This window comes from Dromiciops gliroides, chromosome 2, assembly GCF_019393635.1.
Source record: "Dromiciops gliroides isolate mDroGli1 chromosome 2, mDroGli1.pri, whole genome shotgun sequence".
NCBI classification, from domain to species: Eukaryota; Metazoa; Chordata; class Mammalia; order Microbiotheria; family Microbiotheriidae; genus Dromiciops; species Dromiciops gliroides.
The window spans coordinates 654,648,006-654,667,188 of NC_057862.1; the positions used below are offsets into that span (position 1 = coordinate 654,648,006).

General features: G+C 38.2%; 1 protein-coding gene across 3 annotated transcripts in view; it reads left to right on the forward strand.

Annotated features, from left to right (window-relative positions):
• AP1G1 (adaptor related protein complex 1 subunit gamma 1) overlaps window positions 1–19,183 on the forward strand; it is a 72,104-nt gene that overhangs the window by 12,085 nt on the left and 40,836 nt on the right. For all 3 annotated transcript variants that reach the window (XM_043981895.1, XM_043981897.1, XM_043981898.1), the window contains exon 2: window positions 5,311–5,514. In XM_043981895.1, coding sequence (XP_043837830.1) covers window positions 5,311–5,514 — 204 coding nt within the window. The remainder of the gene's footprint in view (window positions 1–5,310; window positions 5,515–19,183) is intronic.

Consider the following 19,183-nt stretch of genomic DNA (forward strand, 5'->3'; position numbering starts at 1 on the left):
AGTGCCTTCCCTCTGTTGATTATGTTAGTGCTTAGCACAGTACCTAGCACATAGTAGGTGCTTAATAAATGTTTATTGATTGACTGAAATAACGTTTGTGAAGCATTCTGCAAACCTTCAAGTGCCCTATGACTGTCTGCTACTGTTCTGTAATTATTATTAATCAGACTGTACAACTGGCAGTCCACCAGTCAAACCCAGTGATTCCCACCTCACTTTTGTTTATTCAGCCTTTTATGATGAATGCTCTCTTCTCTCTGCCTATTGAATTCTTACCTGCTTGTTAGAGCCATTCAGTGCTTTCTTCTTCCCCTGATCTTTCTGTTAGAAGTAGCTAAGTGATACAGTAGATAGAGCACTACCTTTTAACTGAGTGACTTCCCTAGGGAAGTCACTTTCCTTACCAGTAAAATGGCACCTACCTCATAGGGGATGACATTTAAAGTGCTGTGTAAGTGCTAGTTATTATTATTACCATACCTTGGGGGGCAGCTAGGTGGCACAGAGGATAGGAGTGCTGGGCCTGGAGTCAGGCTCATCTTCTAGAGTTGAAATCCAGCCCTGTGGACATGTCCTAGATGTGTGACCCTGGGCAAGTCACTTAACCCCATTTTCCTCAATTTCCTCATCTGTAAAATGAGCTGGAGAAGGAAGCACTCCAGTATCTTTGCTAAGAAAACCCCAAATGGGGTCATGAAGAGTTAGACTCGACTGAAAAAATGACCGAATGACAAAGTTAATAATACCTCCTTCAGCCTCCCAGGGCTTGTCTCGTACCTTTTTGATATGTTATTTCGAATAATTTACATATTTACTTCTGGTCACCACATTTTAGGAAAGCTATGGATAAAATTGGAGCAGGTTCAGGGGAGGGGGTGACTAGGATGGTAAGAGAACTAGAAACATTCCTTAATGGGTTGAAGTAATTAGGGATAGTTAGACCGGAGGGCATGGAGAAAAGGGATTAGACTTGTATTTTTGGTCCCAAAGGACAGAACTAGAAGAGATAATAGCCAATAATGGCTAGCATAAAGTTATATAAATAACTTTAAAGTTTGTCAAACAACTCTATGCAGTAGGTGGTATTATTATCCTCATTTTACAGAGGAGGAAACTGAAGCTGAGAGAGGAAGTGACTTGTTTGAGTGTCACAACTAATAAGTGTCTGAGTGAGGATTCAGACTATCTACCGAGCTGCCTAGATGGGTAGAAGTTGCTGAGAAGTAAATTATTGATGTGAGGAAAAACATTGATCATTCAGTCTTTGAGTATTAGACACTACTGTCAGCTAGGCACTGTCCTCAGCCCTGGAGATAGAAGGAAAACCAAAAAACTTGGTTCTAATTAACAGAGCTTACAGAGATATCCTTTGTTCAAAATAACTACAAAATGCTAAAATATTTGGTTGTTAAAATACCAAGGCACATTTAGGGCTTATAAATTTAATTATATTCTTTACAAAAATAAAACTGCTGAAAGAGTCATTGTGCATTATGGGTTGTTTCCCTTGTCATAAAAATGATGCTATTCATTAGTGTGTGGATTTATAGACTTAGTGCTATGCCACTCAAACTTTCAAAGGGCTACTGTATAAAACTAAGAAAATAAGTAACAATTCACTTGGAAAACAAAAGGTTTAGAACCTCAAGGTAAATGGTGGGAAAAAGAAGGAATAAAAAGGGCATTAGCATTATCAGATTACAAAAAATTGAAGTGGATCAGTGGCAAAAACCAGATAAGTGAGATCCAGAGACAATCAAATGTAGCTTCTTATTCAATAAGCCCAAGAACACATTGCTGGGCCAAAAAACCAGATAGACAAAAGCAAACTAACAACAACAAAACCCCCAACTTCAACAAGAACTAAGCATTGGAAAACAGTTTAGCAGAAAATAGATTTAGAGTAGCATTATCTACCATATAAGCTCCGAATAGATACACTATCTAAATGTCACATCGTTCAAAGAGGAGAACGGATGGAGATATTTATAAGATTTATGATTACAAGGAGGATTGTTAACCAAACAGTAGATGGGATTATCATAAAAGATAAAATTAATTATTTAGATCTGTGGTATCAAATTCAAATGGAAATGGATCCCTTCAGCTTCATATTAATTTAGAAAACTACAAATTAACATTGTTGTATTTTTATATATTTTGTTAGACATTTCCCAATTACATTTTAATCTGTTTCCAGACATTTAGTTTCTGCCTGCAAATTTAACATCTCTGATTTAGATGATCTAAACTTTAAAAGTTTCTTAATGAACAGGATCGGCGCAACTAGAATAAAACTGTCTCATTGGGGAAATTTTTTTTTTCTGTATCAAATAAATCTGATATTCTTCATTCTATCTTGTTTGCACTTTTTTCTCTGAACTGAAGGTCCAGAGACCAGACATTTAGCTTGGTATTCTCTGGGAACAATTGGTCATTTCTTAGTGCACCCTTAACTTGGTCCACCTCTTCTAAAAATGTGATCAAATCAACACTGCTGTTACCTCTGGAAAGGGTCTGTGCTTTGACTGCCTCATGTGTTACTCATACTCAGTGACATCCTAGGCTACAACTTCCTATAAGTCACTTCCTTATATGTGCTATTTCTTCAGTTAGAATGGATAAAGGACAGGTTCTTAAGGACTGCTGCTATCTTTTATATTTGTATACTGGGTGCTTAGTACTGTGCTGGGCACATAGGAAGCACTTCATTCAGTCACGAAGCTCTGTTCTTGAAGATGTATAAGGAATTAATGAAAATAGATAGGACCTAGAGCCATTCCTTAATAACTCAGTGTTGAAGGTATATAAACAATTTTTGAAAGAAGAAATGAAAATCTTAGCAGACATACTGGAAAAAATGTTCCACCGTGTTAATAATACATTTGTAAAAGGCTTAGCTCAGTGCCATGCACCTAGTAGGTGCTATGAAAGTGCTTATTTCTTTCCCTAATAGAAATGCAAATTAAATCAACAGTTTTTTATGTAATACCCATAAAATTGGAAATGGATGTTTAAAAATAGGAATAGCCTTTCAATACATGTTAAAAGGTGGTAATAGTTTGGAAAAACAGGATGCTATTATATTCTTGGTGGAGCTATATATTGTTCTAACCATTCTGAAAAAGTTTGGAATTATTTAAGAAAAACCAAACTGTATGCTTTGATCTTGCAGTCAGTCACATTATTGGGCATATGCCCCCCAAGTGGACAGTGGATAAAGCACTGGGTGTGGAGCCTGGAAAAACCTGAGTTCAAATCCAACCTCACTAGTTATATGACCCTTGGCAAGTCACTTAAACCTATTTACCTCAGTTTCTTCATATGTCAAATGAACTGGAGAAGGAAATGGCAAACTACTCCAGTATCTCTGCCAAGAAAACCCCAGATGGGGTCACAAAGAGTAGAACACCACTGAAATAACTCAACAACAACAATCCCCAAGGTGATCAGATAGACCTCATATATTTTAAATTATTCATAGTAGTACTTGTAGTTAGTTGCAAAATATCTAAAACAACATATATATGTTAATATTGTGGGGTATTATTGTACCATAAGAAATGATTCATCATTCAAGTTCAAATTTGAATTCAGGAGTTCAGAGAAACATGGGAATGTTGTATGAACTTAGTATACAGAATGAAATATGCAGAACTGAGAGAACAGTACATAGAATGGCTGATGATATCACTTTATTTTGTAATGTCTTTTACCACCCCTTTGTAAATTTATAGAATATAGATTAAGTAGTGTAGGCTAAAAGGGCACCCAACAGCCTTAAGGAAATGACTTGTATTTGGTCTGCAAAGATTTTTTTTGGGGGGCAGGGCAATGAGAGTTAAGTGACTTGCCCAGGGTCACACAGCTAGTAAGTGTCAAGTGTCTGCATGTGAACTCAGGTCCTCCTGAATCCAGGGCTGGTGCTGTATCCATTGCGCCACCTAGCTGCCCCCAAAGAGGTTTTTTAATCATAAATTCCCATACTATATTGAATCAGCATGTCATTTTGTACAAAATTTTTTTTTTTTTGGAAATACTGACCTTAAACACTAAATAAAAGGGAAATATCTGGATACATAGTAGAATAGAATGAGAGTATTGTACATGAAACTTCACATCTCTTATGTATTGCTTGCTTTTCTCTTTTAGGTAAGAGTTCAACACTTGCCTTTCAAAGCTGTGTTGGCTTTCTGACCTTCCTTCTCTTCTAAACTGCCCCCATGACTCTCTTCTTTTTTTTTTTCTTTTTGCTACTTTGTCCCCACCTGCCCACTCACTCCTTGTATTGGGGGGGGGGGGCTTTAATAGATTTGCATAGCTATGCAAAACAAATTCCCACTTTGGTTATGTCTGAAAATGTCTTATTCTGTTTATCCTCAGTACTCTGAAATTGTAGTTGGTCACTACATTGATCTGAATTCTCAAGTATTTGAAAGTTGTTTTTCCTTTATGGTAATATTATTGTATAAAATTGTTCTGGTTATTTTTATGTTGCTGTATCAGTTCATTCAGGTTTTTTCCCAGGTGTCTCTGAAACCCTCCATTTTATTATTTAACATGGCACAAAATATCCCATTATTTTCATATATCCTAATCTGTTTAGCCATTCTCCAGAAGATGGGTACTTCTTTTGTTTCCATTTCTTTGCTGTAACTTTCTGATAGTTGTTATAACTATTTTTGTATACATGAGCCTTTTTCCACTTTCTTTGATCTCTTGGGATATGGACCTAGTAGTGGTGTCATTGAATCAGAGTATGTACATTTTAACTTTTGGGTATATTTTTCTGTTTATGTTGTTATCTATAATTTTTATGGCTTTTTAGAACAAAATAATAGTTGCTTTTGTAAGGCTAAATATTGGTCTTTGCTGAACACATTTAATAGAATTTGAATTGTTTCCTGATAGAACTAATTTTAGTAATGGACTTCTCACATACCGAAGGATGGTGAAATGAACTTGTGTCAGTAATGTTATAGGCGGGTAGCCCTAATGGTGTTCTATACTTTATGTTCACAATTTAAAAATTACCTTCAATATTTAGAATTAGAAGGGACCAAGCTCAGATGCCATTCAGGCCAGGCCCTTCATTTTTAAGTGGTCAGCGACTTGCCCAAGATGTCAGGTAATACAGGGTAGTACAGTATGTAATAGAGCTGGAATTTGAACACAGACACTGCAAGTCTAACATTCTTGCATGCTGTTGGCAATGTTCAGGCATTAGGATTTCAAAGCAGAACTTGCGTGAATACTTTGTCTAGTGAGAATTTTGCGTAATCAAATTCATTGTGCATTTTTATTCTCTAGAGGATGCCAGCCCCCATTAGGCTTCGGGAGCTGATCCGGACCATCCGGACAGCCCGAACCCAAGCAGAAGAACGCGAAATGATCCAGAAAGAATGTGCTGCCATCCGGTCATCTTTTAGAGAAGAAGACAATACATACCGCTGTCGGAATGTTGCAAAATTGCTCTACATGCACATGCTGGGCTACCCTGCACACTTTGGTCAGGTAGGCTTGTCTGGCTCTGCCTCTTGCCTGTATATTATAAGCTTCTTGCCGCCCGGGATTGTTTCACTTTTGTATTTGTATCCCGGGCACCAAGTCCAGTGTTTGGCATGTAACGGGCACTTCAGAAATGCTTGTTGGTTGGTGTTACTCTTCTGGATCTTCAGCTTATTTTGTTTGGGAAGTCACTTTTGTTTTCCCTCCCTTGTTTTATATACATTGTGAGAGTAGAGGAAACGTAATGGTGCTAGCTGTGTTTCTCTTCCCTTTGGAAATCTGTTCACGTTTTAGGGAGGGTGGGATATGGTAGTGGTAGCGAGTTTGAAGATTAATGGGTCTTATCAGTTTGTTGTGAGGTGGCATTCTACTTTTTCTTACTTTGTGGATATTGGATAAATCTTCTAACCAGGTCATAAGAGGGTTTTAAGTCATAAAAGACTGGAATAACTCTTTTTTTTTTAAATAAAATATTTTATTTTTTTTCCCGTTACATGTAAAGATAATTCTCAACTTTTGTTTATACAAGCTTTCCAATTTCAGATTTTTCTCCCTCCCTCCCTCCCCTCCTTCCCCCCTCCCCTAGACAGCAGGTAATCTGATATAGGTTATATATATATATGTGTGTATATATATATATATATATATATATATATATATATATATATATATATATATACATAATAACATTAATCCTATTTCTGCATTAGTCATGTTATAAGAGAAAAATCAGAGCAATGACCAAAAACCTCAAAATAGAAAAACAACAGCACCAAAAACAAAAGAAATAGTATGGTTCATTCAGCATCTATACTCCACAGTTTTTTTTTTTCTCCTGGATTTGGAGATCCTCTTCTATCATGAATTCACTGGAATTCTTCTGTATCATTGCATTGGTGAGAAGAATATAGTCCATCACAATAGATCAACACACAATGTTGATGATACTGTGTACAATGTTCTGGTTCTGCTCATCTCATTCATCATCATCCCATTCAGAACCCTCCAGGTTTCTCTGAACTCCTCCTGCTCATCATTTCTTACAGCACAATTGCATTCATATACCACAACTTGTCCAGCCATTCCCCAATTGATGGGCATCCCCTCAACTTCCAATTCCTTGCCACCTCGTAAAGAGCAGCTATAAATATTTTTGTACATGTGGGTCCCTTTCCCCTTTCCATGATCTCTTTGGGAAAAAGACCCAAAAGTGGTATTGCTGGGTCAAAGGGTATGCACAGCTTTATCGCCCTTTGGGCATAATTCCAAATTGCTCTCTAGAATGGTTGGATCAGTTCACAGCTCCACCAACAATGCATTAGTGTTCTGATTTTCCCACAGCTTCTCCAACATTTATTATTTTCCTTTTTTGTCATTTTAGCCAATCTGGTAGGTATCAGGTGGTACCTCAGAGTTGTTTTAATTTGCATCTCTCTAGTCATTAGAGATTTAGAGCATTTTTTCATATGGGACTAGATAGCTTTGGTTTCTTCATTAGAAAACTGCCTGTTCATATCCTTTGACCATTTCTCAATTGGGGAATGACTTGGATTCTTATAAATTTGATTTAGTTCTCTATATATTTTAGAGATGAGGCCTTTATCAGAAGTACTGGCCATAAAAATTGTTTCCCAGCTTTCTGCCTCCCTTCTAATTTTGGATGCATTGCTTCTGTTTGTACAAAAATTTTTTTTTTTTTTAGTGAGGCAATTGGGGTTAAGTGACTTGCCCAGGGTCACACAGCTAGCAAGTATTAAGTGTCTGAGGCCGGACCTGAACTCAGGTACTCCTGACTCCAGGGCCGGTGCTCCATCCACTGCGCCATCTAGCTGCCCCCAAAATTTTTTAATTTAATGTAATCAAAATCATCCATTTTGCATTTTATAATATTCTCTATCTCTTGTTTGGTTATAAACTGTTTTCCTTTGCAAAGATCTGAAAGGTAGACTATTCCTTTCTCTCCTAATTTACCTATGGTATCACCTCTTATGTCTAAATCGTGTATCCCTTATTTTAGTATAAGGTGTAAGATGTTGGTCTATGCCTAATTTCTGCCATACTATCTTCCAGTTTTCCCAGCATTTTTTGTCAAATACTGAGTTCCTATCCCAGAAGCTGGAGTCTTTGGGTTTATCATATACTACATTACTAGTGTCATTTACTACCGTGTATCCTGTGCCTAGCCTATTCCATTGATCCTCCACTCTATTTCTTAGCCAGTACCAGATAGTTTTGATGACTGCCGCTTTATAGTAAAACTCCATGTTTGGTACCGCCAACCCACCTTCCTGTGAATTTTTTTTCATTATTTCCCTTGATATTCTTGATTTTTTGGTTTTCCAGATGAATTTTGTCATTCTTTTTTCTAGCTCTATAAAATAATTTTTAGGTAGTCTGATTGGTATGGCACTAAATAAGTAAATTAATTTAGGCAGTATTGTCATTTTTAATATATTAGCTCTGCCTATCCATGAGTAATTGTTATCTTTGCAGTTATTTAGATCTGATTTGATTTGTGTGAAGAGTGTTTGGTAGTTGTGTTCATAGAGTTCTAGAATAATTTTTAACTGATGCTTATAACATACCAAGCCAGTGGCTCTTTTTGGTAAAGAGATATAGATAGAAAGTAGCTTATTGTAGCATTTATGCGCTAGTTCTAAACAACATGCATGTGTGTGCTTGTTTCTATATAAGTATAATATGAACCTATACATGTTTATATTTTTTTCTGTTGCAGTTGATTATCCAATGCTTCTCTGATAGTTAAATCAGATGGCATGGCAGTTGCTTTTTATATTGTTGTCTTCAAAAGAACTCTGATCACTAGTTGTGGACCAGCCACCATAAATTTACTTAAATTAGAGGATAGGCTCCTTATGGCAGTTATTGGGGGCACCACATTTAGAGCTCCACCTGAATCTCAGGTCGGCCAGCTCTTCCCTTGGCCATGCTGCAAACCCTTTAAAATTGTTTTTTAATAATAGCACTTCTAAATGCATATGAGAGATGGTGTGTGAAATCCTGTGCTCCATTGAAGTGGTCCAAGGGGGGATCAGTTTGAGGGTCTGGAGCATAGTAGTATAAGCCTATGAGTGTTTTTAAATTCAGAATTTTATTATACCTTTGGTATCAACTGGACAGGTGTTTCGAATAGTCTTCCCAATTTAAAAGAACAGATATTGTATATTATAGCTGGAGATTTGGGGATGCAGTTATATTCAGGGGGAAAAATGGGTAGTGTCACGGGATGCAACTTTTGGGTGGGGGGTAATGGATGGAAAAATTGCTTTGAATTTGACTTGTATTTTGACTGTAGGTACGCTGACAAGGAGTTATGGTAATAAGCATTTGGGGGATAGGAAAAGGTTCTTGGTTGCTCTAGAGGAGGAAACAGGGTTTTTTTTTGTTTTTGTTTTTTTGATAGGAATCCACCTCATTTCAGCTTTCCTAGTTAACTTAATAATTCAGGAAGCCAGAAACTTTTTTTCCCCTTTTTTTTGCAGGGCAATGAGGGTTAAGTGACTTGCCCAGGTTCACACAGCTAACATGTAAGTGTCAAGTGTCTGAGGCCAGATTTGAACTCAGGTGCTCCTGAATCCAGGGCCTATGCTTTATCCACAGCACCACCTAGCTGCCCCCACCAGAAACTTTTGATTAAGGAAAAAGATTTTGTCTAAAGAAAAATGAAGTTAGTAGTATTAACTTTAACATCTACCTACCCTTCCCCCCAACACACACACACACACACACACACACACACACACACACACACACACACACACACACACAAGGGGCTTGGGACTACATGTGCCTAATATGCCTGTCATTAACTAGGTAACAAAAATCTTATTTCTAATATTGCCTCTGACCTTGGGCAAATTACCTAATTGCTCTGAATCTCAGTTTCTTGATCTGTAAAAGATATTCTAAACTTCATTCTAGTAGAATTTTTTGATAGAAATGGTTTTTTTTGTTTTTGCTTTTCTGAACCTGACACCAGATTTTGATATACATAGAGTTGGAAAAGAGGGTTTACATGAAACCATGAATTTTCATTATTTTCTGCTTAAGTGTAGAATACATTCATTCCACATCTTTCTCCTTTGTCTTTGTCTGAACCTTCTTCTGTTCTGTGTGCCTTCTTCACGATGTTGTAATCATTGTATAAGTTGTTCAGGTTTTGCTCACTTCAGTCTATTTCAGTTTATGAAAGTCTATCTAGGTTTTTCTGAATTTATCTGTTTCATCATTTTTTATGGTTCAATAAAATTCTGTTCTATTCATATACATATGATTTACTTAGCCATTCCCTAATTGATTGTCATTCCCTTAGTTTCCAGTTCTACAACAAAGAGTACTGCCATGGATGTTTTTGTATATCTGGGTCCATTTCATTTTTCTTTTAACTCTGTAGTATTAGCCTTGTGGTGGTATTAGTGTGTGCAAGGGTAGCTTAGTGTTGTGTTCTGTTTAGTTTTAGTCATTTAATGATCTGTTGAACTTAGGTTGAAATTGCTTTCAAGAATGGTTGTACTAGGGGCAGCTAGGTGGCGCAGTGGATAGAGCACCGGCCCTGGAGTCAGGAGGACCTGAGTTCAAATCCGGCCTCAGACACTTAACACTTACTAGCTGTGTGACCCTGGGCAAGTCACTTAACTCCAGTTGCCTCACTAAAAAAAAAAAAAATTAAATTAAAAAAACATAATGGGCTTAAAAAAAAAGAATGGTTGTACTAATTCACAGTTGCACTAGTAGTTCATTAGTGTGTCTGCCCTTCCTCATCCTCTGCAGCAATTATCATTTTCCTTTTTTGTCATCTTTGTCAGTCTGTTCTGTGCCAGGTAGAACCTCAGATATTTTAGTTTACATTCCCCTTATTATAAGTAGTAGTAGTAATTTGGATCATTTTTTAATATGTTGATTGATAGCTCCTTTTCTTATTCTGAGTATGTCCATTGACAATTTATTTAATGATATTTTGAAAAGGCGTTAGATGGTGTGGCATTTGGAAGTGGGGAGGTAGGAATAGAAGAAATTGTTGAGTAGAAAACAAATAGCATAATGAACTACTTGTTCATCTTAATAATAGGAACTAATTTTATGAAGGGTATGGACCTCAAATAGGAAATTTTGATGGTTATAAGCAACTAAAAAGGAATAAATTCCTACTTTATAGCAAAAGTGTGGTTAGCTTTTGGATAATAAATAAACATTGCTGTGATGAGAGCTGGAAAAAAATCTAGTTTAGTACACTGGATAAATCATCATTCTGGAGTTCTTAACCTTGAAACATATAAAAATTGTTAGAATTTTTTTAATTTTAGGATTTTAAAAGTGTTCATTGTAAGGGGTTTGTACTTTTAGTCCTGCAGTTTTTCCCCTTCTTTTGTGTTTAAATTCAGGTAATAATAACTGACATTTATATAATCCTTTTTTCATATATTATCTTAAGTAGAATATCTCTTAATTGAATATACCTAGTGAGGTTATCATATTTAATTATTAAAACATTCAGGATTCTCAGTTGGAAAGTGCCAAATACGTTAGGTTGATTGACATACAGCATGGTTCCAGGAAGATATACCTTATCTAACGGGAAAGGCCTAAGTAAAAGAGGGTGGAGGGGGGAGAGTTTAATAACATTCTTATGAAGATCTACTCATGGGGAAGCATGATGGGAGTTTTTGGGTGAAGGTTGGCAGGGGCAGAAGAGAAATTGTTACTAGAATATACTCTAGGCCTCCTGGATGTACAGAATGAGGAAGTGAAAGAGGCAGACAGGAAACAGATCTCAGGCCTGGCACAGACATAGGACATTGTAGAGATGATGGACTTCAGTTATTCATACATCTTTTTGAGCGCTTTCCCTTTCCCTATGCCAAACACAGAACAGCTAGTAATTTCTCAACTTGCCTGAATGAGAAGGGGAAGATATATCTATGTCTATATTGATTTCTATATCAATTTCTTTTCATTTCTTTTTTTTTTGGTGGGGGCAATAATAGTTAAGTGACTTGCCCATGGTCATACAAGCTAGTAAGTGTCAAGTGTCTGAGGTCAGATTTGAACTCAGGTCCTCCTGAATCCAGGGCTGGTGCTTTATCCACTGTACCACCTAGCTGCCCCCTTCAATTTCTTTATGTTAGACTTAGGTATACGCACACGTATATATATGTGTTTGTACACATGCACATATTCTAAATCCGATTCTCCCTGTTAGGAAGAACTAGTTACTGGGAGAAATGATTAGAATCTTGGGGGGAAGTGACCACTCCCTCCTGAAATTTATGATAAAGGAGAAGAAAGCCATACATTGTGTATTATGTATCTTGAATTTTGGAGGGAAAGGTTTCATAGGTTCAGGGTTTATAGTTTATAGGTTCAGCCAATTTTACATAGAGTTCAGAGAAAGGAGAGTCAGGATCCCATGGACCAAAAGAAAATTCTACAGGAAAAGCCAGGTCTTAGGGGAATGAAAAGTTCCCCAAAAATGTTATTCTGAAGATAATGAGAAACCATTTGAATCAGTATGAACAGTGATTGTTGTCTAATGTGATCAAAGTTCATGCATAGGAAACTCTGAAGACATGTACAAAAGATGGAAACAAGGTCAAGTAAGAGGTTGGGTTCAAAAATGTGGCACAGCCTAGTAAGAACAGTGTTGGGAATATTACAGTTCAGAATAAGCTGAAGCCAGTGAGAAAAGCAGAGCTACGGATAGCCACATTTATTTGGGGAGGGGGTGCAGGGAGCTTGTTTTTCTTTTTGCCATGTTGGGGAAAAGAAGTTCAAAGAGAGGATGGGACTTGGGTGTGTGGTGGATGTGGTGATGATAACATGTGATAGAGAAGTCAGAACTACTGCACTTTTTTTTTTTTTTTTTTTGCTGGGCAATGGGGGTTAAGTGACTTGCCCAGGGTCACACAGCTAGTAAGTCAAGTGTCTGAGGCCAGATTTGAACTCAGGTACTCCTGAATCCAAGGCCGGTGCTTTATCCACTGTGCCACCTAGCCGCCCCAGAACTACTGCACTCTTTATTTTGCTTCTGTTTGCTTTGTCAAGAAGAATGGTTTTTGGGAAAGAACAAAACATAAAGGGCTTCAAGAAGTGGATACATAAGGTAATTAGATATATGGTAAGAGGATACCAAGCTGCCCTTGAAATCACCAGGCCCAGGTGAATTACATCCTTGGGTACTGTAAGAACTGGCAAATGTGATCACTAATGCTGTTAATGGTTTTTGAAAGATTTGGAATCAAATAGGTTCAGTACCACAGGATTGGAAGAGAGCAGCTGTCCTGTTCTTCCAAGAAGGAAGGAGAGTCTGCAAACTAGCACAGTGATTCCTGGCAAAATCCAAGAATGTATTGTTTTTAAAAAATAATTTATTATCTTTATATCACCTACATTTCCCAATATACCCCACCCCATTTTCACTCCCTGAGAACAATCTCTTATAACAAAGTAATCCTTTATTAGAAAGAGTGGGTGGTCGGTTTAAAAGAAAAAAAGTTTGATAATTCAGTGTTCTGTATATGCATTGACCTCACCTCTACAAAGAAGCTGGAGGAGGTGGTAGTAGAGTGTATTGTTACATTACAGATGGGGGGGGGCGGGGCAGGGCAGTGAGGGTTAAGTGACTTGCCCAGGGTCACACAGCTAGTAAGTGTCAAGTGTCTGAGAATAGATTTGAACCCAGGTCCTCCTGAATCCAGGGCCTGTGCTTTATCCACTGTACCACCTAGCTGCCCCCTAGAATGTATTGTTAAAGGGAAGATTAGTGAACATAGGGAAAAGAAAAATCCAGGATGACTTCCTCAAGAGCAGGTCATGCAAAAACTATTTCCCTCTTTTATGGGGTTACTAGGCTGGTAGGTCATGACAGTGCTGTAGATATAGTTTAACTAGATTTCAGCAAAGCATTTATCTGAATGTCTCCTGCTGTTCTTGTTGACTAGATGAAGAGATATAAGCTAGATGATTGTGCATTTTCATGGACTCAGCTGGGTGAATGGCTAGACCCAGACAGTATTCATTAATGGTTTGACATTATCTTGGTTGAAGATTGCTTGTGGTGTTCCCAAGGGATCTGTGCTCAGCAACTAGGTGGTACAGTGGCTGGAGCCATGGACTTTGAGCTGTGGACTTGTGAGGGCAGGGTAAGAGAAATGGGGAAGGAAATAGGCATTTATATGGTGCCTACTATGGGCCAGGCACTGGCAGACATCATCCCACTTGGTCCTGACAACCACCCTGGGTGGTAGGTGCTGTTGTTAGCCTCATTTTGCAGATGAGAAAACTGCCCAAGGTCACACAGCTAGTATCGACTGGCTGTCATATTTGAACTCAATATCTTTTTAACTCCAAGCCCAGTACTCTAGCCACTGTGCCTCCGAGTTGCCTTAGAAGACCCGAGTTCAAGTCCAGCCTCAGACACTAGCTGTATAATCTATGTCTGCCTTAGTTTCCTCCTCTGTAAAAATAGGGAAAATAGCACTTACCTCTTAGGGTTGTTGTGAGGATTGAATGAGAAAATACTTGTAAACTGCTTTTTAAACTTTAAAGCACTATGGAAATGCGATTATTTTTAACTTTTATCAGTGACTTGGATAAAGGCACAGGTGGTAGGTTTGTATTTTCAGATGACACAAAACTGGAGGTACAGTTAATACACTAAAAAAGATATGTTAAGTCTTACTTTTAGATTCACAAGAATCCACTTTACATTTACAAGTAGGGGAAGCTGTGGCTAGACATTGGTTTATATGAGAGTGGTAGTGGACTACAATCACATTATGAAGTGCTGGTGTGATGTTTTGGCAAAGAAAGCTATTGCAATTTTAGGGTGCATTGAGAAATGGCATCCTCTGCCATCTGAGGCAGGTGATAGCCCTCACTTTATTACAGATATGGCCTGAGAACAGGGCTTTATGTTCACATTTCTGGAAGAAAATGGATGAGCTGGAGAGCCCAGATAGGAGGCAGCCAGGACGCTGAAGGTCCCCTGTAGTTCATGCCACATGAAACTCAGCTGAAGGGCGTGGGGCTGTTCACCTGGGAGAAAAGACTTGTGGGGCCAAGAGCAAGGACATGATAGTTGCTTCAGGTATTTGAAGGTCTGTCATTGGGAAGAAGGATGAGATTTGTGTGGCATCTACCTAGCGGGCAGAAAGAGGAGCAATGGGTGAAAATTGCAAAGAGCAGATATAGACTTGATGTAAGGAAAGACTGTGACTAGAATAAGCTGCCCCAGGAGGGTGCATTCCTCTTCATTGGAATTTGGCAAGGGCTAGATGAGCACTTGTCAGGGTTGTTACAAGGGATTCTTGTTCAGGTACAGGCTGGAGGAAGCAAATCAGGGATATGTTCTAGGTTAAACAGCGTTTTGGGCAATTATAGCCTTATTAATTTTTCCTAATGCTATTTGAAATAGTCATAGACTTTGTCCCTGGTTTACATTGTTGTTTAAATATTAGTTTGGTATCTCCACCGTTTGGAATTTCCTTTGTACCTTGATTATCACAAGTTGTTTCGTACCATGATTGGTTTTACCTGCCTCGCCTTTGTGCAGGAAACATGGTTGGTAAGTCTCACTTGCAAAATGTGATTCAGCAGCTTCTGCTTAGGTATTTGGGTGACGGTGGGTTGTAGTAGGAAGGACACTGGCTTGGGAGTCAGCAGACTTGGATTCTAGTTGTGCCACTGCCCATGATGTTGGGCAAGTTAGTTACCTTCTGAGTCTTTAATTCCTAAGCTATAAGCAAAATAAAGTAAAACAAAACAGAAGCATTGGACTAGGATAATAGTTCTTCTTTTTGTTGTTGTTGGGGCAGTGGGGTTAAGTGACTCGGCCAGGGTCACACAGCTAGTGTCAAGTGTCTGAGGTCGGATTTGAACTTAAGTCCTCCTGAATCCAGGGCCAGTGCTTTATCCACTGCGCCACCTAGCTGCCCCCTAGGATAATGGTTCTTAACCTTGTTTGTGTCGAGACCGCCTGGTAGAAAGGGGAGTGAACCCTGTGGACACCTGCTAAGTGGGATGAATCAACCAATCATGTTGAAACACAGTTATCAAATCTTAAAAGAACAAGTTCATAGACACACTCCCCACCCCCCACCCCCTTTGTTCATTGAAATTAAAGAAGTGGTTTGGTCATTAATCCTTCTTTACCTATTGATAGGATCTTTCTAAAACCCTTGTATTTTTTTTTTGCGGGGCAATTTGGGTTAAGTGACTTGCCCAGGGTCACACAGCTAGTAAGTGTTAAGTGTCTGAGGCCGGATTTGAACTCAGGTACTCCTGAATCCAAGGCTGGTGCTCTATCCACTGCGCCATCTAGCTGCCCTAAAACCCTTGTATTTTGACATATCTTCTAGCATTAGATGTTCATTTCCTGTTTTCTTAATGGACATTAGTCTTCATCCCATTAGATTATAGGAAATTTCTTCTATGCTCAGCCCTGATTTAAAACAGATTTTTATAATGATGTTTTTATATCATCTACAGTTCCTACTGGGTCCCTCCTTTATCTCCTACCCAAAGAGCCAGAATAACAGAGAAAGAAGAAAAATTCAGTAAAACTAATCATACTGAAAAAAGTGAACATATGTAGTGTTCCACATCCATGGATCTCTGAAAAGAAGGGGTAGGGGTAGGGGAAGAGGTTCCTTCTCTCATCTCTTTGGGGTCAAGTTCTCGGTCATTATAATTTTGCAGCATTCACTTGTTTGTCTTTCCATTTATATTGTGTGTGTGTGTGTGTGTGTGTGTGTGTGTGTGTGTGTGGCAGTTGGGGTTAAGTGACTTGCCCAGGGTCACACAGCTAGTGTCAAGTGTCTGGGGTCGGATTTGAACTCAGGTCCTTCTGAATCTAGGGCTGGTGCTTTATCCACTGCGCCACCTAGCTGCTCCTAAGGAGCTTATATTTTAATGGAAGAAGATGCACAAACATAAAGAGAGCTGGAAAGGGATTGGAGGCATAAAATGGCTTGGTAGTGCTGTGGAAACGTGGTGAAACCAAAGGCTGCCTATCAGCTCCAGGGCAGTTCTGGGGATGAAGGAGGGAGGAAGCTGTGAGATGATGCCTCAAATTGAGATCACATGTGGTGGAGATGGGCAGAAGTGCTACGGAAGCTGGGGGCTGCAAGAGAAGGCCAAAGCTTATATTCCTCTGCCGTGCCTTATTTGATGTAGCCCCAGTGATTTTAACCTACATTTAATTATGATCTTCCCTCTTAAGAATATTTTAAACTTTATTTACAGTAGAAGTGTTGTGGATTTTTTTTCTCCCATAGGATAGAAGCTTCTGCTTCCCTACCACTGAAAATATTCCAGTCTCAGCTTGACTTTCAAGTGCAGGGAAGGGTTCTCTTAATATGGAGCTTAAGGTTCTTGGAAATTCTAAAAAGAGACAGTTTCTTGTCATTGTTGTCGTAAGTGGCATTGGTTTAGCTCCCTTTTTTTTTTTTTAAATTTTTTTAATTAATAAAGTATTTTATTTTTTTTCTGTTACATGTAAAGATAGTTCTCAACCTTTGTTTATACAAGCTTTACAATTTCAGATTTTTCTCCCTCCCTCCCCTCCCTCCCCCCTCCCCTAGACAGCAGGTAATCTGATATAGGTTATTTTTATATATATATACACACACACACACACACACACACACACACACACACACAATAACATTCATCCTATTTCTGCATTAGTCATGTTATAAGAGAAAAAAATCAGAGCAATGATGGAAAACCTCAAAATAGAAAAAAACCAACAGCATCAAAAACAAAAGAAATAGTATGGTTCATTTAGCATCTATACTCCGCAGTTCTTTTTTTTTTTTTTCCCCTGGATTTGGAGATCCTCTTCTATCATGAGTTCCCTGGAACTCTTCTGTACCATTGCATTGGTGAGAAGAATATAGTCCATCACAGTAGATCAACACTCAATGTTGATGTTACTGTGTACAATGTTCTTCTAGTTCTGTTCATCTCACTCATCATCAGCCCACGCAAGACCCTCCAGGTTTCTCTGAACTCCTCCTGCTCATCGTTTCTTATAGCACAATAGTATTCCATTGTATTCATATACCACAACTTGTCCAGCCATTCCCCAATTGATGGGCACCCCCTCAACTTCCAATTCTTTGCCACTAGAATGGTTGGATCAGTTCACAGCTCCACCAACAATGCATTAGTGTTCCAATTTTCCCACAGCTTCTCCAACATTTATTATCTTCTTTTTTTGTCATTTTAGCCAATCTGATAGGTGTCAGGTGGTACCTCAGAGTTGTTTAGTTCTTTTTTAGTAAATATTTTTTGACTATTTCATGTTTGAAATTTTTTTCTGAGAGGATTTGATAAAGTTAATGGGGACCATTTGCTGATATTGGCACTCATATAAATCAATCTATCTCTGTCAATATTTATAAATATATATCTTTATCTATCTAAGATGACTTATTAAGTGTGAACAATTTAAAAGAATTCAAAATGGGCAGCTAGGTGGCGCAGTGGATAGAGCACCGACCCTGGAGTCAGGAGGACTTGAATTCAAATCTGGCCTCACACACTCAACACACTTACTAGCTGTGTGACCCTGGGCAAGTCACTTAACCCTAATTGCCTCACCAAAAAAAAAAAATTAAAAAAAAAAAAAGAATTCAAAACATACTTTCTCTCCCTTCTACATAGAAGGAAAAGAGAGGGAAATTTCGCTAGAAACTTTCCTGTCTTTGCTAATGTTTGTTAAGTAATCATTCCTTTTGATTCATTCTAGAACAGGCCCCTGTTTTAGATCCAATCAAAAAGAATATTTTTGTTTGTTTTGGTCTTGGACCTCCTTGACAGTCAAGTTAAGCCTTTGTTTCCTTTCATAGAGTAATGTTTTGAAATGCACAAAACAAAATACATAGAATTACAAAGAAAGCTAATTGTATTGAAACACAGTTATCAAAATAATTTAAAAAACAGGTTTATAGACCTCAGGTTAAAAGCTGTGGGAGGAAGCAATAGAACTTGATATACATACGTTTCTGGGATGGAATCAGTCTGTTTCTGTCTCACACAGCATTTAAAACCTTTCACAACTACAACAAAAAAGACCTTTCACTCTTCCTGTCCTGATTCTCCCCCCCCTTCTGTTTGTGATTTATTTATGCCAGAATGTTAGTATGCGTTTTTAATTACATATTTCATAGTGTACATTTGAACCTAGCACAACTACCAGGCAAGTAGAAACATTTCAGACACTTTCTGATAATTGAAAAGGTTGCTTTAAAATTACTGGCTTATGGAATACAATTGGATTGTACTATTTTAGTTAAACGTGCTATTTTTTTGGGGGGGTGGTTAGTGAGGCAATTGGGGTTAAGTGACTTGCCCAGGGTCACTCAGCGAGTAAGTGTTAAGTGTCTGAGGCTGGATTTGAACTCAGGTACTCCTGACTCCAGGGCTGGTGCTCTATCCACTGCGCCATCTAGCTGCCCCTAAACGTACTATTTTAATTAATTTTCTACCTTGTTAATATGCATGGTTTCAGGATTCTGCCTAGACATGTCAATTTTGAATTTTCCTTTAATTTCTCCTGTTTTGGATGTTTTTGTGTATTGAATTGGATAGTTGGAGTTTACTTCCTATTAAAATATTAGTGTATATGTGCTAGCTTGCATTTGCATGTAGA